Source organism: Cotesia glomerata, linkage group LG4 (assembly GCF_020080835.1).
Source record: "Cotesia glomerata isolate CgM1 linkage group LG4, MPM_Cglom_v2.3, whole genome shotgun sequence".
Taxonomy (NCBI): domain Eukaryota; kingdom Metazoa; phylum Arthropoda; class Insecta; order Hymenoptera; family Braconidae; genus Cotesia; species Cotesia glomerata.
In genome coordinates, this window is record NC_058161.1 from 13,217,024 (window position 1) to 13,239,742 (window position 22,719).

Genomic DNA, 22,719 nt, shown 5'->3' on the forward strand with positions numbered 1-22,719 from the left:
AAACAATTAATTTAACTGATGTTTAATAGTTTTAAAAAAGTAATTTTGTAACAGAAATAAAAAAATTGACATTCAGAAATTTAAAAAATTAAAAATGCAAAATTTTCTAACAATTATTTTTGCTAAATAAAATGGAAAAATGAGCAGTGCTAATTTTAAATGCTATAAAAATTTTCAGTTGAAATTTTTTAATGATATTAAAGTTAGCTGTCACTTCACAATTTTTTAATTTTATTTAACAAGCAAATTTGTTTCGAAAAATTATTTTTAAAAAATTGTATGTTTAATTAAACATGGGTAATATGTTTTAGTATAAATAAAACCTTGTAATTTCAATAAAAATAAAGACAAATAATTTTGGTAATTCCTAATTGTTTTTAATTTTCTATTTGTATGATACAATTTATATAGCAGCATTTCTTAAAATTTTAAGGAACTAGAATTTGAATTTGCGCGCGCAAGCGCGCGCCTGACTGTAGCATTTGCATATATTTTCATGCTTATGATATATTCGACCAATCACGTTACGAATAGTTTGATGCCACATACATTTCATCTCAATTTTATATTAGGATTTATATTAGGATTTTAATTATACTTAAAAAGTTAAGATTATTCAATTTTGTTAACATATTATCTAACATTGTTAATATAAAAAGGAAAAAAACCTATGTGCTACTCTTTCTATAATTTTTCTACTTAAAATTAGTTTTATAATTTTTTTAAATTGTTTTTCTATTCTAAAAAATTGAAAAAAAAAAAAAAAACTTTCTTATTGCTTGCAGAAATTTTTTTTACGGACAGTCCTTAAAAGTCTTTCTAAGTCTTTCAAATTTCTGCCAAATCGCAGAAAAAAACGACTTATATAGAGTTTAAAAGACTTTTTTAGACTTTCTTAGAAATTTAAACTAAAGATAATTCTTTTAAAAGTCTAATTTACTTTTTAATATAATTTTTTTGACTTTTTTTTTCGTGACTATTTCCACAAGGGAATTTATTAAACTTTTTACATGTCAATTTTTTTACTGATTTTTTTTTGACTTAATTTATATATTTAAAAAATTCTTAAAATTATCAATTATCTGCTAAATTAATTTTAGTAATTTTTATTTTTAATTTGAATTGATTTTTTATAAAACTTAAAGTAATTAAATAATAATAAAGTTAGCCAACATTTTTTATTTTTTTATTTTGCTTATTTTATTAAATTATAACTAAAAAATATTTTTAAAAAATTGCACTTATAGTTTTTGAAGTTTTTTATAAATGAAAAAAACTTTTTTTATTTTCTTGTAATAATTCTTTAATAAAAAAAATCATAAAAATTTTTAGTTATTTAACAAATTTTTAATAAGTTTAATAATTAACAAAAAACTAATTTAACAGATGTTTAATAGTTAAAAAATTTTTTTTAACAAAATTAATTGCAACAAAAAAAAAATTGACATTTAGAAAATTAAAAAAAATAAAAATATAATTTTTTAACAATTTTTTTTGCTAAATAATATAAAAAAATTAGCAGTGCTAATTTAAATGTCATAAAAATAAACAAAAATTATTAATTGAAATTTTTAAAAGTATTTTTAAAATTTTTAAGTATTTTTTAATTTTAATTGATTTTTTATAAAACTTAAAAAAAATAATACTGAAGTTAGCAGTCAGCTATCAATTTTAAAAATTTTTTTAACAAATCAATTACAGTAAAAAAATGCTTCTAAAAATTTTCACTTGTAATTTTTATTAATTTTCACATGTGAAACTTTTTAATTAATTTTTTTTTTTTAATAATTTAATTGCTATAAACTTGTAAAAAAATTTTTAATATCTGTCAACTTCAATGAAAATTAATTTAGCACATATTTAATAATTTTAAAAATTTTATAACATATAAATTATGACAAAAAAAAATTGACATATATATGTAGAAATTTAAAAAAATAAAAAATGTAATTTTTAAAAAATAATTTTTTGGAAAAAATTTTTTTGTAAAATAAAATTAAAAAATTGTCGTGACTGCTAACTTTAATGTCATTTAACTTCAGTGTTATTAAAAAAATTGATTTTATTTTTTAAATTAATAAAAAATAATTTTAAAAAATTTTAATTATAATTTTTTTAATTTTCTACTTGTCAAGTTATTAAAAAAGAATTTTTTAATAAAAAAAAATTGACAGCTGTCAGCTAACTTCACTATCATAGTACTGGCGCTGCAGTCGTAAAAAAAATTCAAACTAAATCATCTGCGCATGCGCGCAAAACACAAGAGCTACAAAAGCGCCAGAAAATAGAACTTACTAGAAACAAACACAGAATAATAATAATTATCAAGCAAGCGTGAGAACATTCTCGATTTTAATACAATAGTTAAATTATAAATTATAATTGTCATAAAAATTGTCCAAGTAAGTCACAAGAATTTTCTAGAGCAAGACAAAAATAATTATATAAAAAAAAATGTTTGTTAAATTTATAAATTAATTAGAATTGTAATACTAACCTTGTTAAAGAATGGCTGTCGACATTTCGCCGAACAACGACGGAGGAGTCTTGAAGGAGATCCTGAAGGAGGGCGTCGGGGAAGAGACACCAGCACCGGGGTCAAAAGTCAAGGTCCACTACACCGGAACTCTCCTGGATGGCACGAAGTTTGATTCCAGCAAGGACCGGGGGGAACCTTTTGAGTTCGACCTCGGCGAGGGCCGGGTCATCAAGGCCTGGGACATCGGAGTTGCTACTATGAAGAAGGGCGAGGTCGCCATGCTCACTTGTGGTGCTGAGTACGCTTATGGCAAGAGTGGATCTCCGCCGACTATTCCTCCAGATGCGACTCTTAAGTTTGAGGTTGAGGTTCTTGACTGGGCTGGTGAGGACTTGAGTCCTAATAAGGATGCTAGTATTCAGAGGTTCAAGATTGTCGCTGGGAATAAGGACGAGGGGTGTCCTAATGATGGTGCTTTGGTGCAAAGTAAGTTTTTTTTTTATTGTGAATCTAAAAAAAAATTTTTTTTTTTAATTTTTATATTCAGTTTTTTTTTTATTAATATTTCAATTTTTTATTAATTTTTCAATTGAGTTTTTTTTTTGTAATTGTTATTTTCAGTTTTTTTTTATTAATTTTTATATTCAGTTTTTTTTTTTATTAATTTTTATAAATTTTTTTATTATTAAATTCTATTTTGAGAATTAATAATAAAATTTTATTAAGTTTTTTTTATAATTTTTTTTATTGAACTTTTCTTTAGATCAAAGAATTTAGATAAAAAATTTTTTTTTTTAAATTTTTAAATTGAATTTTTTTTATTAATTTTTCAATTCAGTTTTTTTTTTTTTAATTTTTATATTCAGTTCTTTTTTTTATTAATTTTTAAATTCTGTTTTTTTTTTTTTTACTAATTTTTACACTCAGTTATTTTTATTAATTTTTATATTCAGTTTTTTTTTTAATAATTTTGAAATTGAATTTTTTTTTATTAATTCCTATATTCAGTTTTTTTTTTTATTAATTACCACTTAGATAATTAATAAAAAAATTTTATTGATTTTTTTTTAGATTAAAGGGTATTTTTTGAAAAATCGTTTACTAAATTATTTTTTTAAATTAATTATTTTATTTGGAAATGAAAGAAAATTTTCTAATTAATTTATATTTAAAGAATTAATAAAAAAAATTTTTATAATTTTTCTGTTGAATTTTTTTTAAATCAAAAGGAATTTTTGAAAAAATTGTTTACTAAATTATTTTTTGAAAATAATTCTTTTATTTAGAAATAAAAAATTATTTTTTAATTAATTTCTTTATTTTGAATGATAAAAAATTTTTTCTATTATTTTTCCTATGTGAAATTTGAAAAATTTAATTTTTTTAAGAAATTTTTAATTAATTTCTAAATAGAGACTTGAAAAATTTTACTAAATTATTTCTAACTAGCAAGCTTGCAGTCACTACGTGACTGTTGTGACTTGTGAGCTATAAATAAATAAAATTTTGTTATGTTAAATAATGACTTTTGTTAAATTGTACTGTACTTTCTTAACTATTGACATTTTTAAAGATATAAGCTAATCTTGATGTTACACTTATCAAAAGATTTCATTTGAGTACCCACATGAATTTTTGATAGATTTTTTATATATTCATATATATAATATATATTTTAAAGATATAAGCTAATCTTGATGTTACACTTATCAAAAGATTTCATTTGAGTACCCACATGAATTTTTGATAGATTTTTTATATATTCATATATATAATATATATATATATATACATATAAATATATGAAAAATTGATGTGGGTACTCAAATGAAAGGTCTCGATGAGTGTAATGTCAGCGTGAGCTTATATCTTTAGAAATGTCAATAGTTCACAAGATACAAGGTCATTTCTTAATTAATGAAAATTATTTTAGCTTATATTTAATTATTTAAAAAAATTTATAACAAAATAATGATGGTAAAAAAAATTTTAAAATAAAAAAATGCAATTTTTTAAAAATAATTTTTCTTATCAATTTAATAACATTAAATTTTGATATATATATATATATATATATATATATATATATATATATATTAAAGATATAAGCTCATCTTGATGTTACACTCATTAAGAGCTTTTATTTGAGTACCCACATGCATTTTTATATATTTTTCATATATTTATATATATTATAGATATGTATATATGAAAAATATATCAAAAATTGATGTGGGTACTCTAATGAAAGGTCTTGATAAATGTAACATCGGGATGAGCTTATATCTTTAAAAACGTTAATAGTTCACAAGATATAAGGTCATTTTTCAATTTTTATACAGAATTAATTTATTTTTATCAATTTTTCTGCCTTAATTAAAAAAATTTTTTATGTAAAATTTTTTGCTAAATGTTCTTGAAAACTTAAAAAATTGTCAAACATCTCTTTAATTAATTATCATCATAATAATTTATAAATATTTTATTAATTGAATTAATTTAACTTATTTCATTTTATAGTTCACCTGGTAGGAAAGTACAATGACAAAATCTTCGAGGAACGAGATGTAACTTTCAACCTCGGAGAAGGCGAAGACCAAGGAATTGTCGAAGGAGTAGAAGCTGTGCTGTCAAAATTCCGCGTTGGAGAAAAATCTAGGTTGGTTATTAAAAGCAAGTTTGCTTACAAGAAAACTGGAAACAAAGAGTTCAATATTCCACCTGATGCTGATCTTGAGTACATCATTGAAATGAAATCATTTGAAAAGGTACTTAGTCATTTTATTATTAGTAAAAAAATTATTTTTTTAAATTTTACACTTAAAATTGTCTAGAATTTTTTTACTAAACTTTTTAATTTTATTAATTTAAAAATTTTTTTATTTATTAAATTTGTAAATTGATTGATATAAAATTTATTGAGAGTGAATTAAATTAAAATTTGCTATTATTATTCAATTTATTGTTCAATTAAATGAATAATTTATGGTTAGTTGATTAAAAATTTTAATTAATAATTTTCAATATTATGTTAAATTAAAACAATATAAATTTAATTAGCAACCTTACAGTGTCTATGTGACTGCCGTGACTTGTGATCGAAAAAAAAATTAAAATTTTGTTTTATTAAATAATGACTTTTGCTAAATTGCACTGTACTTTCTTAAATATTGACTTTTTTAAAGATATAAACTCATCCCGATGTTACACTCATCAAGAGCTTTCATTTGAGTACAAACATGCATTTTTGATATATTTTTCATATATACATATATATATATATATGAAATATATGAAAAATTGATGTGGGTACTCAAATGAAAGGTCTCGATAAGTACAATGTCGAAGTGAGCTTATATCTTTAAAAATGTCACTAATTGACAAAATACAAGGTCATTTCTTGATTATTGACATTTTTAAAGATACAAGCTCATTCTGATGTTACACTCATCGAGAGCTATCATTTGAGTACCCACATGCATATTTGATATATTTTTCATATATTCATATTTATAAATACATAAATATTTAAAATATATGAATAATTGATGTGGGTACTCAAATGAAAGGTCTCGATGAGCATAACATCGGGATGAGCTTATATCATTAAAAATGTCAATATTTTACAAGATACAAGCCCATTTCTTAATTACGTATTCTGGAAACAAAATTTTTCTTATTCTCTTAATAATATAAATTAATAATTACAATAATAAATTTCAGCTTGCGGACGTCTGGTCAATGGAACCCGCTACAATAATCGAGCAAGCGAAGATAAGCAAAGAAAAATCAACAAACTACTTCAAGGCTGGTAAATATCACTTGGCGATAAAGATGTCCCGAAAAATAGTCGAGTACTTGGAGAGCGACAGCGAATTCGACGAGAAATTGAAGCCAGAGCGCGACCAATTGCTCTTATCAGCTCACTTGAACCTTGGACTGTTTTACCTGAAGATAAACGACAACTTTGAAGCGAAAAACGCGTGCACAAAAGCACTCGCGATCGATAGTAACAATGAGAAAGCTCTGTTCAGGCGCGGTCAAGCTTTACTGGCACTTTATCAGCCCGAGGAAGCTAAGAAAGATTTTGAGATGGTCACCAAGATTGAGCCGAGCAACACTGCTGCGGTAAAGCAGATTGCAGCTTGCCGAGAATTGATACAGAAAAACCGCGCCCAGGAGAAGAAGCTCTACGCGAATATGTTTGAAAAAATGGCAAAAGCCGACAAACAGGTGATTATTTAATTATAATTTTTGTTTTTTAATAAATAGAGAACTTGTTTTTCATTTTTTATTATTTTTTACACCTTATTTATTTCTTCATTTTGCGGGAAATTTAAAAAATTTAGTTTTCCCGCGCTCTGTAAGATGGCGCCACGCGCCGGATTAGGAACTACGTCACACGCCCGCGAAAATTCAAATTTAAAAATCACTAAAAAATAATTAAAAAATTCTTTTTATAATTTTAATTAAAGAGATCCACGCGTAGTCAAATTATAATCCTAAAAATTTGTAAATTCAATCTACGTAGCCTAATAATTAATAAAAAAAATTAAAAAACAGTTTTCGGGGTTTAATTTTATCAAATTACCGTAACTCCTATTCTTTCCCGCTTCACAGCATTATTAATATTTGTAAAAATGTTTGCCGTAAGATGGACAATGTGGCTTATTGTATATAGAATAAGCAAAAGGAAATTTAGTATAGACCGGATAGCTCAAATGGTAGAGTAGCCGACATGTCTTCGGAAGGTTCTGGGTTCGAATCCCAGTCCGAGCTATCTAATAATTTTTTCTCGCATATTCTATAAACTCACATTAAGATGATCCTCTCCACATTCCTTTCTAAATCCGTTCCCACCAATATCCCGTTACGTGAATGTGGAACGCTTCACGTAATAATTACCGTAACTCCTATTCTTTCCCGCTTCACAGCATTATTTATATTTGTTAATCAAATAATTAGCTTTGAAAATTGTAATTTATAGATGGAGATTCCACCAGCCGATTTGGTTAAGAATTTAATGCAATTAACGATTTAAAAGAAATTTTATTTTCATTGAATTTTATTGAAAAAATAATAAGCTAAAGATTAAAACAATAAAAAAAGTAGCTTTCCGAACGGCTTACGGAGATATTTTATATTTTTTATGAAAGATTACTCGGAACTTGCGTTCTTTAAAGTCTTGTATTTGACTTGGCAACACCGCTTGCGCAGTTACTCAGAGCATAAGTAACCAAGTTTTTTTAAACGCTAGAAGATCTTAGTCATTTTAGTTAGACAGTAAACATAAATAAATTTTAAGGTTAGGGAACTCGAGCGGTGTTGTCAAGTGTATACCGGTAATTCAGAGCGCTATATTTTTTATTAGTCAATTAAATGTTAATAATTATTTAATGAGTAAATTTATCGGAAATTTCCTCAAAAATGTTATTAATTTTTTAAAATTAATTTTAAGATAACAAAAGTATTTTTACGTATTATTTTTTTATAGACATTCTTTACACTAGAAGGGTACTTGGATCTCCTTAAAGAATTTTTTTTAATATTTTTAATGAAATGACGAGAAAAATATGCATATAATTTTTATTTTTAATAAATAGAGACCTTATTTTTCATTTTTTATTTTTTTTTACACTTATTTACTCATTTTTAGAAAAATTTAAAATTTTTAGTTTTCCCGCGCTCTGTAAGATGGCGCCTCGCGCCGGATTAGGAACTACGTCACACGCCCGCGAAAATTCAAATTAAATAAATAACTTATTATCTAAAAATCACTCTAAAAAATTAATTAAAAATTCTTTTTTTATTTTTTCAACAATTTGAGTTGAATTTAAAAGAAAAATTCACAATTTCTCTATTAATTAATTTAATAAACTAATTTATTAATTGCTTGTTATTATCCTGGGCAAATTTTTTAGTAATGTTATATACTGCAGAAAGAAGAGGAGTTTTTAAGACGACAGCCGGATGTTATGCAAGGAACTCTCGGCGAATGGGGACAAGAGGAAAGACCTGGAGGCAGAGACGCAACAGCCTTCGAGAAAGAAAATCCAAATATTCTTATGTTAAACGCCAACGGGACTGACGAGTTTAAAAATATGTAAACATACGTAAATTCTGTTTTCATTTATAACACTTTGCTTTTACGTTTACGCTACTACTGCCAATGTAACTCATTCCAATAAATCTCGATTTAATATTTAAATTATATAGAACATTCTTTTTTTTTTTTTTTTTTTTTTTTTAATTGTTAAAATGGACTTAAATATTTTTTTTTGTCATTAAAGTAAAAGTCTCAATAGATGATCATGTACCAGTATATGATCACTCCATGTATTTGTATACCTATATTTGTGAATATAGATATACAAATACATAGAGTGATCATATACTGGTACGTGATCATCTATTGGGGCTTTTACCTTAAATGTATAATTTTAATTACAAAAAAAATATGAGGTCTGTTTTTATTTTTACATTTCTCAAGACTAATCCTTTTTAAATCCCAGCTCCATTTCATTAATTAAAAAATTTTTTAACGTTTTTAGTAGGTTTTGTTAAACCTACAGCTTATGGAATTTTTTCGGTATTTATTATTTTTTTTAATAAGTAATTCAGCCGCACCCGATATGGAAAGGTAGATAATCAATTTGAGTACTTAATTAGTAAATAATATTTACATTTTTTGAAATAAACTTTTGATTAACGCGGGATTGAAATACTATGCGGAGTTAAATCGGGCAGAATGTTAATTATTCTTTGGTAAAAATAAATACCATTGATATGCTGTCATTTTTAATTTTTCATTTATTTTATCATAATTATTTATTAAATATTTTATTATTGGAACATTTAATCAATCTTGGAATTATTTTATTTTTAAATATTTCATTGAGCCAAAATTTATAATGTTAAAAAAAAGTGACTAATTTTATTGAAAAATTAATTTTAAAAAAGCCACACTTAATATAGAGAGATCGATTTATCCATTTCAGCACATAATAGTTTAAATATTCGATACTACCTTTAGAATGTTTGTAAAATTTATAAATTTAAGGGAAATTATACACCTAATAATTAAAATTGTTACTTATTTAATGACCTATAACTTGCACTAGGAATTTTTATACAATTAGTTATGCAGTTATGTCGAGGATAATCACATAAAAATAATTATTTTTCATATTGATGATTGTATAAGCTGGAGAAAAAATATTTAAAATTATTTAAAAAGAAATTATAATAAGGTAAATTGAAGCTAATTACATGAACTTTAAAATAACAATTGCCAGAATTTAGTTATCAATTATGCTTTTTAATTTATTTGGGAAAATCTCGTTAAATTAATATTTTAATGAAAATGAAAAAATTTTTCTCTTACCCACAACTTTGGAACTAATGGATCGATTTGCCCCTTTTTCAAACTTGACCGAGATTTTCGTTGATAGAATAAATGTATTGAGTTTGACCGAGATCCGTAAAGAATTCCAGCCGTAATCGTGCTTACACCCCGGTTCTATCACATATATAAACTTTTGAGCTATTTTTCGGTATAACTCAACAAAATAAAACATATTATAGCAAAATTTGATGTTAATTCCTACAAGAGAACCTCTGCAACAGATTTATAAAGAAATCTACATAAAAAGTAGCACATTATCGTTTTGTTGTCGAGATATAATAATTAAAACATTTTTTAGGAAGATTTCTTTAGAAATGTAGATATTGTAGCCGGGACGTCGCAATTTAAAGAAAATTTTTGGATATGTTTAATCAGCCGAAAAGTTTACATCTACGGAAAAGAAGCGCGGCATGTAAGCAGGATTGCGCCTAAAGTTCTTGACCGATCTTTATGAAACTCAGTGTACTTATTCTATGAATTAATACCGAGATACAGTTTAAATATGAGCTAAATCCGCCAGTTAGATTTCTACAGAAATAACGTTTCTAATTTAAAAATCTTATAAATTTATAAAACCTCTTTTTTGCTATCAAAAGAAATGGAAATTCAAATTTTTTAAACGAACTGAACATCACCCTAGTCAAATCCATTTTTCTCGAAAGAAAAGTTGAATTTTGTTGACTGTGAGGTAATAAAAAATTTACTGGAAGCATTGTAGTGTTTCGATATAATTTTGGATTGTCCACGAGGGAGTACGAGGGCGGTATCTCCCCCTTAGAAGCTTTATCTTGCACGAGGGTGTTCTTCTGAGTCACATATTCGGTCTCGCGTGTACGACCTTGACGTTTTCACGCGTTAAATTTCCTCTTGGATCTACCTGGGTCCCCGGAGATATGACTCGTACATCTCAATAAATTCTATTCTGTAAATGTAAAGCCTTTCAAAAATCAACATGAGGATCCAAGAACCTTGATCCGAAGTTAGATTTATGCAAAATAAAAAAGAAAATAAAAAAATGGAAAAATAAAGTAAAGTACTTAGTACTTGAACACTTATAAAAATAGGACCAGTACTTGAACAGACTTCTCGAATTGCAATACAAAATCCGATTTATTACGAATAATATGTGCATTTTATAATTATTCAATGATACAGTAATTGATTTCTGTAAGTTTTTTCAATTATAAATCAAAACAATTATATTTTTGTTAACTTAAAAGTTTACATGTTGAGAATAGCCGATAGATGCTATTTTTTTCAAGAAAAGGTACTAAACCGTAAACCGAACAATCAGTAAAAAAAACGGTATATCATTTTAAGTAAAAAAAATTGTACTACCCAATGAAATAGTCTTTTCTAAATAATACATATTTTTTGCAAAGACATAAACTATAATTTTTATATTAAATTTTAGCGTGTAACTATACCTCGAAATTTTAAAAGCGGTACCCATAACCTGAACAAGCTGGGGCCGTATAATTTTAACAGCACTCTAGTCTTTAATAGGTTTATAGACTAGTAATCAGCATTGTCATTTGTATTAATTACTGCAAATTAAATAAGTTTCATAGCTAAAAATTAGTGTAGTTAAAAATTATTGAACGTGTTTATTACTCGGTGAGTCTTATTAGGTGACTGAGTAAATAGATACGGATAGTGTCTCTAATAGCTCAACTGGTAGAGCCTTCGGCGCGTAACTAAATGGTCCGGGTTCGAATCCCGGTCTGGACGAAAAAAATGATAATAATAATAGAGAAATTAATTTATCAACCTCTTAAAAATTATTCATGATAATTTATAATATTATAAAAAAAAATGTTAAGCTATTGAAAAATAGTAGTAAAGCAGGATATTTTTGGTATTTTTCCGGTAATAGAAAGTAGGGATCTTCTTTTCCGGTTTTTTGCTGCAATAGTGCCGCAGATATACAATAAATATGCGGTACATTTACAGTTTAAATGCTGTTAATATACCCTAATTTTTCTATTGTATTGCCGTAAATATTCTGAATTTATTTCGTAATTTTTTCGTAATAATTCGACAAAAAAACTGGCTAAAATAACTGAAGTATTACGGTAAAAATACAGAATTTATATCGTATAAATACCGAATCTTTACGGCATTTCCAAAACCGTGAGGAGAGAAACAAATATTTTGTGTATCAATATTATTTGTTACAGTTTAATAAATGATTTTTTTATATGAACAAAGCCTTATTACATGGAAATAAATATTTATTTCCACCAAATAATATTTAGTAACAGGTACTAAATATTTCTTTGACAAGTATTGTCGGTAGATGGCAATGCTTTAATTCCGATGTTTATGTGATACATAATCTATTCACTGACTTAGATTATTTTATTAAGCTCGATTTTGGAAGATTTATCTAGTTAACATTTTTCAATTAGTCTATTATTGATGTGTTAAAAACTTGTTTAATTTTAAATTTTATAAATGTCTCAAACAAAAAAATTAGAAAAACGGTTGACCCTGAAGGCCATCCTTGCAACTTCACATAATTTCACATAATTTTAGTCGATTCGTTCAAGAGAAATCATGAACGAAAGAAAACCGAAAAGTGTTTCCTGCACATAATTTCACATAATTTCACATAATTTCAGCCAGTTCGTTTAAGAGATATCATGAACGAAAGAAAACCGAAAAGTGTATTCTGCACATAACTTCACATAATTTCACATAATTTCATATAATTTCAATCAATTCGTTCAAGTGTTTTTTCCACATAACTTCACATAACTTTACATAATTTTGCATAAGTTCACATAACATTTCTTTTCGGATCGTTTTTGATGAGATAGTATAATTTTTAGACTTTTGAGCTCGAAGAAGCATAGAAAAGCTATCTCTCCAAGCTCGGAGAGCTCAAAATAATACATAAATCGATCCAAAAAAAATTAGGAAAACGGTTGACCCTGAAGGCCATCCCTGCAACTTCCCGCTAATTTCATACTTAAACGCTTAAAATTGCACCGATGACGTTTTTGAGCTCTTCGAGCTCGAAAATACAATTAATGAGTTATTTTGAGCTATCCGAACTCAAAGAGATTGCTTTTATATGTTTTTGAGCTCTTCGAGCTCAAAAGTCTGATAGAGATTTAATAAGACACTATTTTTGGAATTTTTAAACCACAATAACTTTTGAATGAATAAACCGACTTTTACGCAATTGGCAGCATTATATGCAGTTTTTAAAGCCTTACAAAGAATCTCAAATTTTGAATTGATCGCGCTAGGAATTTCAGAGTTATTCCGAAAAAACATTTTTTTCGGTTTTCTTTCGTTCACGATATCTCTCAAACGAATCAACGATTTTGACCGGACTGGTGGCGATCGACGTGGTTTTTGAGGTCAAGAGCTGATTAGTTTTTGGAATTGAACCATAAAGCCGTTTAAAAGTTATTCCAAAAAAACCACATTTGAAAAAATTTTTTCAGTTTTTGAAGATTTCTCAAAATCTATTGATCTGAATCGGTCCAAATAGTTTACAAAATCTGAGTTTGGTCAAGCCCTTTCGAATGGCACCAACCGCGATGAAATCGGTCAAGCCGTTCAAAAGTTATAAGCGGTTCACATACTTTCACACACACACACACACACACACACACACACACACACACACACACACACACACACACACACACACCGTGACAACCTCACGGGGATAGTCAGGGAAGCTTCCTGTGATCTTCAAACGTCGAGATCTGATGAAAACTCGATTTTTGCAAAACGGGGTGAAAAAAATAACTTTCCGATTTTTGAAAATCTTCGATTTTCTTAGCGGGAAGTTAAAAATACAATTTAATGAGATTATTATTCACAAATATAGGTATACAAATACATGGAGTGATCATATACTGGTACATAATCATATATTGGGGCTTTTACCTTAATACCTTATATTTTAACTTAAAACTATTTATTTTAATTATTTTTATTTATTTTAAGTTTAAAAGTTGGGTTACACGCTAAAGTAAGTTAAAAAATTAATTTCTTTGATAGCAATAAACGATTTATTGCGTAGCAATAAATCATTCGTTAATACTAAATATTTATTTGGTGGCAATGGGCTTTAATAAATGATTTAGTACCTATTACTAAATATTTGGTAATGAAAGGTTTGTTACTAAATCATTTAGTATCTGTTACTAAATCTTATTGAATAGAACTAAATCCTTCGATCAGTGATGGAATAGGTGAAATTTTATATCAAAAAAATAATTTTGAGGTCAAATACGTTTTACATTGAACTGGGTACTTTAGCTTACTTCGAAAAATTATACTTTCAAAATAAAAGCCGACTGCTAATTTGGAGCAAATCGACGGACAATTGGATTTAAAGTTGCTCTTGTCTCTAAACTCTAGTTAGTCTATTTGAATCGATTGAATTCGGCCTTAGAGTCCTCTTGGTGGTCGCTTACCTCGCAGAAAACAGAAGAATCCTCTTTAGAAGGAGTTTTAGCTATATGCTTTTGAAAAGCCATTGCCATCCAATCTCAACCGCTGCCTAGCTCTTACCGATTTATACTTTTTTCCTCTCTCTTTACTTATATACCGTTTGCCAAGTTGAATTATACTATTCCGTTTCTTTTGTTTATCTACTCTAAATCACCCTCTTATACGACATTGCGACTTGCGACGAGTCTATTCTTTTTTAATATACATATATATAGAGGATGTCATTGACCGACAAAGTCAAAGCATCGATTTATAATGCCTACAGGGCTTGCATTCACCTTTTTTTTAGTTTTTATTTTCTCAAAATACAGACAGGATATTGAAAGTGCTTCAGGTGGGTATATTTGACGGACGGATATCCGAGGATACCTACACATACATTTTTCCCTCGGAAAAAACTTTTTAGATTTATTTACAACCGTTTGGGGGAATTCCACAATTACATTTTCCACCTACCTGTGATCGAAAATTTCATATTTTCGTTTTATTGCCTTCCTTTCGGTTATTGTCAACTATTTTTCGGTTTTATTTTAGTTTCTGTAAACTACATAGCTTGGCGCAATTTGCTGGAATGTATTTTTATAGTTTTATTATAATATTAGAAACTTAGCAGTCACTACGTGACTGCTGTAATTTGTGCAATATAAATAAATAAAATTTTGCATTATTAAATAATGATTTTCGTTAAATTGCACTGTACTTTCTTAAATATTGACATTTTTTAAAATATAAGCTCATCTTGATGTTAGACTTATCAAGAGCTTTCATTTGAGTACCCACATGCATTTTTTATATATTTTTCATATATACATATATAATATATATAAATATATAAAATATATGGAAAATTGATGTGGGTACTCAAATTAAAGGTCTCGATGAGTGTAATGTCGGGGTGAGCTTATATCTTTAATAATGTCAATATTTCACAAGATACAAGATCATTTCTTAATTAATAAAAATTAATTTATGTATTTAGTTATTTTAAAATATTTATAACAAAAAAATGATGGCAAAAATAATTTAAAAACTAAAAAATGTAATTATTTTAAAATAATTTTAATTTCGAATTTGGTAACATTAAATTTTGATATATTTTTCATATATACATATATATAATATATATTTTGAAAAATATAAGCTTATCCTGATGTTACACTTATCAAGAGCTTTCATTTGAGTACCCACATGCATTTTTGATATATTTTTCATATATACATATATATAATATATATAAATATATAAAATATATGAAAAATTGATATGGGTACTCAAATGAAAGGTCTCGATGAGTGTAATGTCGGAGTGAGTTTATATTTTTAAAAATATCAATATTTCACAAGATACAAGGTAATTTCTTAATTATGTATCTAGAGATAATTTCGAATGCAGCCTAAATATCATACTAAATTGACTATCAGTGATAATAATATGAAACCTTGAAAAGGCACAAATTCAAATCAAGACCTTTGCAATGACACTAAATTTCACTAAAAAATCCGATTTTATCATATGACTTTCCTGGACACAAAATTTTTCTTATTCTCTTAATAATATAGATTTCTAAACGTTTTTTTTCTGTATTTACTCGGAGTATGCATTAGTTTAAGTAACTATTGATAAATAGTTATATGGACTGTATTTAAATAAATATTTTTCTATCGTGTTAAACAAAAAATAATTAGGTGACTGAAAGGTTGTTACGGACGATGGCTCAGATAGCTTAACTGTCCGAGCCGTTGGTACTTGACCAAAAGATCCGGGTTCGATTCCCGGTCTGGGCTGTAACAATTTTTTCTGTTTTCTCAGTTAAATTTAATAAAGATTACTATTAAGCCCATATATAACTAAAAATAGTTTAAGTAACTATCTATTGGTGTTCAATATAATTTATTATTTTAGGTATAAGAACTTCTATTAAATAGTAGTGATGCTATTTAACTAGATTTAGCTAGTTCAGAGAACCAGATTTTTCTCTCAGTGTAGCCTAAAAATCAACGATTCCAACGATTAGTTACATTAAATCGTTGGTTTGGATATCACAAGTTTTAAATGATCTGGCAATTTTATAATTTTAAAAAATTCATAAAAACTCGCCGGAATTTTTTTTAAAAGTTGTTGAAAATAATCCTAAAATTTAGTTGTTGATTTTTAAAAGTAATTATAAGAAACCTATGAATGCATTAAAATCAATTCCATGACTTGAAGCTTTTTATTAGCTATAAATCAAGATTCCAAAGTTTTGTCACATTAAATCGTATTATTGCACGCCTCATAGCGCGAAGCGCGTGAGGTTGTGCTTTATACTCGATTCGTCAAAGTCAAGCAATTTTGTGATCTTTAAATGCCTCTATCACAACCATATTACACTTATACAAGAATATAAGTAGATGTTGACCGAGAAAACACTTAAATTAAACCATCTTTTACTTTCTAAAATCATTTCATGTTGCTATTTTGAAAAAAAAAAAAAAAAACATTTTGAAAAAAATTTTACGTGGATGTCCTGATGTCACTCCATCTTGGATGTACCAACGATTACTCCCGAACAAATTGATATTTCAAGACCGGACCTTTTTTATTAGTTTAAGAATTCGATGAACTGGGTCCGTATTCAATATCAGTGGCCTACTTTACGTATTTTTTTTTTAAATTGAATTTTTATTAAAATTCACTACGATACAATCGTACAAAGACAAACGAACTTTTCTTATTTGTCACATGAAAACTATGGCGCTACTTGATCAAGCTAGATTTTTTTAGACTGCGTGCGCATTTGACAAGAAAAAAGGGTCCTGATATTTAAAAAATATAAAAAATACTCTGTAAGAAGTAAAAGCCCCAATTATTGACACTATAAGAGACAAAGTTATGATATAATTTTTTTTAAGCAACCAAATATCAAATCGTTGAATTTTTTTTGTGGTAATGTCTCAAGTAATGTTTTTACTAATAAATTTCTAATTCGGATACACCAATTATTGACAGGTTAAAAAACTAATTGGTCTAATTATTGACATATCTTAGCCCCAATTATTGACACCTATACTGCTTATGCCTAGAATTATCAGCTTATTCTTATTTATCGAAACTTATTATTAAATAATCAATATTATTAAAGTTTATTAATAATAATTTCCATAAATGATTAATTACTATTAAAAATATAAAAATTAATTTAAAAATAATTTATTGAATCAAGAGTTCAAACTCTTACAGTTAATTTTTAAGGTTAAAGTAAAAAAAAAGCGTGATAGCGCTGTCGACTGGCTGTCAATATGAGATTCAACTTAAAAATTATCAACTAGTTATTGACACCCATTATTTAAATATTATAAAGGAAACAATTAATTTCGATTATTCAATTTTATAAATTTTTCATATATTGTTAATTAAAAAAAAAAAAAGATCATATAATTAGATGAAGAAATTAATTTAAACTCGGCATTTAAAAAAATGGCTTTTCTTACCAAAGTCGTTACGAAAGACGCTCGTAAGCTGGTTTGATGAACTGGTGCTCTTTTTTTTTAATAATTAACATTTAATATTTTGAACTGAGTAATTTTTTTCAATTTTTTAATTAATTAGAAGTTAATAAAAATTCATATGATCGTTATTCTTGTTACAGATTATTAAATATATTTAAAAATAATTTAGGGTGTCAATATTCAGACCCCTGTCAATAATTGGTGCTTTTACTTTACACAATTAATTTTTAACTTCCCGCTAAGAATATCGAAGATTTTCAAAAATCGGGAAGTTATTGTTTTCACCCCGTTTTGCAAAAATCGAGTTTTCATCAGATCTCAACGTTTTAAGGTCACAGGAAGCTTCCCTGACTATCCCCGTGAGGTTGTCACGGTGTGTGTGTGTGTGTGTGTGTGTGTGTGTGTGTGTGTGTGAAAGTATGTGAACCGCTTATAACTTTTGAACGGCTTGACCGATTTCATCGTGGTTGGTGCCATTCGAAAGGGCTTGACCAAACTTAGATTTTGAAAACTATTTGGACCGATTCAGATCAATAGATTTTGAGAAATCTTCAAAAAACTGAAAAAAAAATTTTTTTCAAATGTGGTTTTTTTGGAATAACTTTTAAACGGCTTTATGGTTCAATTCCAAAAACTAATCAGCTCTTGACCTCAAAAACCACGTCGATCGCCACCAGTCCGGTCAAAATCGGTTGATTCGTTCGAGAGATATCGTGAACGAAAGAAAACCGAAAAAAGTGTTTTTTCGGAATAACTCCAAAATTCCTAGCGCGATCAATTCAAAATTTGAGATTCTTTGTGAGGCTTGAAAAACTGCGTCGAATGCTGCCAACCGCGTGAAAATCGGTTTATTCATTCAAAAGTTATTGCGGTTTAAAAATTCAAAAAATAGTGTCTTATCAAATCTCTATCAGACTTTTGAGCTCGAAGAGCTCAAAAGCATAGGAAAGCAATCTCTTTGAGCTCGGAGAGCTCAAAATAACCCATAAATTGTATTTTTAAGCTCGGAGAGCTCAAAAACGTCATTGGTGCAATTTTAAGCGCCTAAGTATGGAATTAGCGGGAAGTTGCAGGGATGGCCTTTAGGGTCAACCGTTTTCCTAATTTTTTTTTTAAAAATGAATCAGCGTTATGAGGCGTGCACTTTCGGATTTTCCAAGCTTTTTTAAACTAGATTTTTCTAGTTTAACAGAAATAGCAATAAATAAATAAATAATAAATCAAGTTAAAAATAAAGCAGATTTTTATTTCAGTCTCCAGCAATTACCCCAGATTTGTTCAGTAATTTAAACAGAATATTAAATGAATAAAAAAGTATCATTTTTGATATTGGACACGCAGGTGTTATAGGTGTTATAGGTGTCGAGGTATTACGTGAGTTTGCATATGTGACTGGAATTAAAGCGTAGGCAAACGCGATAAAAGTAAGTACACACGGCATTTGATATCACCAACCAAAAAGGGCAGTTTTTTTTCTTCTTTACTCCCTCCGTTAATATTTATTTTAATGTTAGAATAAAAATGCTTAGAATGCAGGGCTGTGTACCGTGATGAGTGCCTTCTACATATTTTATCCCAGAGCTTTCATATAACAGCGTGTGTATTAGAATAAAATATACGAGTACCATTGTATTGTCCGTAGTGGCTCTAACTGACGTGTAAAAGCTTAGCTCTGGGATACCTGGAGGTTTTAGAATTCAAAAGCACACGGGTGCTCTTCTGGATCTGGAAGCTGGAGGAAGTATGAGCTACCTTTTGGCGGTGGTCCTGCACCAGGAGAACCAGAAGAACCACCCAGATTGAGCAGAACCAGTTGCCAGGAACAGAATTGGTAGCCTCTGGGTGTTTAACTCACGACAACGTGCCTCCCATACAATTCTACTCTTGACTCGGCAACTTCCCGGCACCCACAGATGCCTCTAGCAGTTTGTACGTACATATGTGCGCTTCTAACACATTGCACACCTATAACGCACACAACGATGTTCTGGATTTAACATACGCGTACTTGAATGCCTATAACCAGCTACCAACTCAACTCAACTCTATTATAATGGAGATGGAGAGGATTTTAGTCAGTCACCATCCAACAGCCAACATCTACCGTCCGCTTTCATTCCTTTTGCTTCTGCTTTTGCTTATACCACGACAAACTATATAACCCACTTAAACAAAACAATAATAATGAGCTAGACAATTGTTTTTTTTTGTCATTGAAATTCAGGGAAATATTTTAGAAGAGAAAAATATTGTTAAATAGCGTCACTGCTATTTAAATGGGAAAATGACTGAAAAAAAAAAAAAGTTTGGAAAATCTAAAAATGCACGCCTCATAACGCTCATTCATTTTTTATGAAAAAAATTAATTGTGTAATTCATTAAAAAAAAGATAATTAAGTAATTTCTTACAATTTTTTATTTTTTTTTTTAATATCGGCGCCATAGTTTTCACGTGACAAATAAGAAAAGTTCGTTTGTCTTTCTACGGTTGTATCGTAGTGGATTTTGATAAAAATTCAATTTAAAAAAAAAATACGTAAACTAGGCTACTGATATTAAATACGGACCCAGTTCATCGAATTCTTAAACTAATAAAAAAGGTCCGGTCTTGAAATATCAATTTGTTCGGGAGTAATCGTTGTTACATCCAAAATGGAGTGACATCAGGACGTCCACGTAAAATTTTTTTCAAAACGTTTTTTTTTTTTTTTTTCAAAATAGCAACATAAAATTATTTTAGAAAGTAAAAGTTTTTAAAAGCGAGTTTTCATGAATTTTTTAAAATTATAAAATTGCCAGATCATTTAAAACTTGCGATATTAAAATTAACGATTTAATGTAACTAATCGTTGAAAGCTTGATTTTTAGGCTACACTGAGAGAAAAATCTGGTTCTCTAGCTAAATCTAGTTAAATAGCATCACCACTATTTAATAGAAGTTCTTATACCTAAAATAATAAATTATATTGAACCCCAATAGATAGTTACTTAAACTATTATTAGTTAAATATCAGCTTAATAGTAATCTTTATCAACTTTAACTGAGAAAACAGAAAAAATAATTGTTACAGCCCGGACCGGGAATCGAACCCGGATCTTTTGGTCAAGCACCAACGGCTCGGACAGTTAAGCTATCTGAGCCATCGTCCGTAACAACCTTTCAGTCACCTAATTATTTTTTGTTTAACACGATAGAAAAATATTTATTTAAATACAGTCCTTATAACTATTTATCAATAGTTACTTAAACTAATGCATACTTCGAGTAAATACAAAAAAAAAAACGTTTAGAAATCTATATTATTAAGAGAATAAGAAAAATTTTGTGTCCAGGATAGTCATATGACAAAATCGGATTTTTTAGCGAGATTTAGTGTCATTGTAAAGGTCTTGATTTGAATTTGTGCCTTTTCAAGGTTTCATATCATTCTCACCGATAGTCAATTTATTATGATATTTAGGCTGCATTCGAAATTATCTCTAGATACATAATTAAGAAATTACCTTGTATCTTGTGAAATATTGACATTTTTAAAGATATAAGCTCATCCCGATGTTACACTCATGGAGACCTTTCATTTGAGTACCCACATCAATTTTTAATATATTTTATATATTTATATATATGATATATATGAATATATCAAAAATATATAAAAAATGCATGTAGGTACTCAAATGAAAGCTCTTGATGAATGCAACATCAAGATGAGCTTATATTTCTAAAATATATATTATATATATATATATGAAAATATAAAAAATATATCAAAATTAATGTTATTAAATTAAAAAAAAAGTTATTTTTAAAAATTGCATTTTTTAGTTTTGAAATTTTTTTTGCCATCATTTTTTTGTAATAAATATTTTAAACTAACTAAATACATAAATTAATTTTTATTAATTAAAAAATGACCTTGTATCTTGTGAAATATTGAAATTTTTAAAGAAATAAGCTCACCCCGAAATTACACTCATCGAGACCTTTAATTTGAGTACCCACATCAATTTTTCATATATTTCATATATTTATATATATCATATATATGTATATATGAAAAATATATCAAAAATGCATGTGGGTACTCAAATGAAAGCTCTTGGCGAGTGTAACGTCAAAATGAGCTTATATTTTAAAAATGTCAATAATCAAGAAATGTTCTTGTGTCTCGTGAAATATTGAAATTTTTAAAGAAATAAGCTCACCCCGAAATTACACTCATCGAGACCTTTAATTTGAGTACCCACATCAATTTTTCATATATTTCATATATTTATATATATCATATATATGTATATATGAAAAATATATCAAAAATGCATGTGGGTACTCAAATGAAAGCTCTTGATGAGTCTAACATCAGAATGAGCTTATATCTGTAAAAACGTCAATATTCAAGAAAATACAGTGCAATTTAACAAAATTATCTTTAATCTTTAACACCCTTTCATTAGTCGCCGCTTAATCAGCAATTAAATTCCCCTTATATCCTATCGAAGTTATTCTCATGTTAAAATGATCCTTTAATTTAGCGGCTGAGCTACAAAAAAAAAAAGATAAATTTTTTTCAGGGTTGGCTTCTGCTGTCGCGATTACACGTTTCAATTTCGGTAGTACGAGCTTCCAAGCAAAGACTCCTCTTGTCTAAATCCCCGAAACCGTAAAAAAGTTTTACGGATATAGAATTCATACATTAAATTATATTTATCATTATTATTATTATTATTATTATTATTACTATTACGGGTAGAATTTTTTGCAGGATCTAAAGAATTACTTGAGCATTTAAATTAAACGAGAATAAAAATTCACGACAAAATAGAGAGAAAAAAAAAGATTATTTAATTAAATTGAGCTATTTACAGTT

At 27.5% G+C, this 22,719-nt stretch overlaps 1 protein-coding gene across 2 annotated transcripts; it reads left to right on the forward strand.

Annotated features, from left to right (window-relative positions):
- The first annotated feature begins 2,273 nt into the window (after positions 1–2,273).
- On the forward strand, positions 2,274–8,682 carry LOC123263547 (FK506-binding protein 59). Of its 2 annotated transcripts, none has more exons than XM_044726406.1 (5): positions 2,274–2,402; positions 2,508–2,965; positions 5,000–5,247; positions 6,203–6,712; positions 8,419–8,682. In XM_044726406.1, the coding sequence occupies exons 2-5, from the start codon at positions 2,509–2,511 to the stop codon at positions 8,584–8,586; spliced, it is 1,383 nt and encodes a 460-aa protein (XP_044582341.1). In that variant the 5' UTR covers positions 2,274–2,402; position 2,508; the 3' UTR covers positions 8,587–8,682. The 2 variants fall into 2 exon arrangements, with proteins under 2 accessions (XP_044582341.1, XP_044582342.1); XM_044726407.1 differs by having other exon boundaries at positions 2,275–2,402; positions 8,401–8,682.
- Positions 8,683–22,719: the final 14,037 nt, after the last annotated feature.

What these genes read in the sequence shown, in the direction of transcription:
- LOC123263547 (XM_044726406.1), top strand. Translation starts at nt 2,509, where the DNA reads ATGGCTGTCGACATTTCGCCGAACAACGACGGAGGAGTCTTGAAGGAG. An exon ending in TGATGGTGCTTTGGTGCAAA is followed by an intron (nt 2,966 to 4,999) that starts GTAAGTTTTTTT and finishes TTCATTTTATAG; the next exon opens with TTCACCTGGTAGGAAAGTAC. An exon ending in TGGCAAAAGCCGACAAACAG is followed by an intron (nt 6,713 to 8,418) that starts GTGATTATTTAA and finishes TATATACTGCAG; the next exon opens with AAAGAAGAGGAGTTTTTAAG.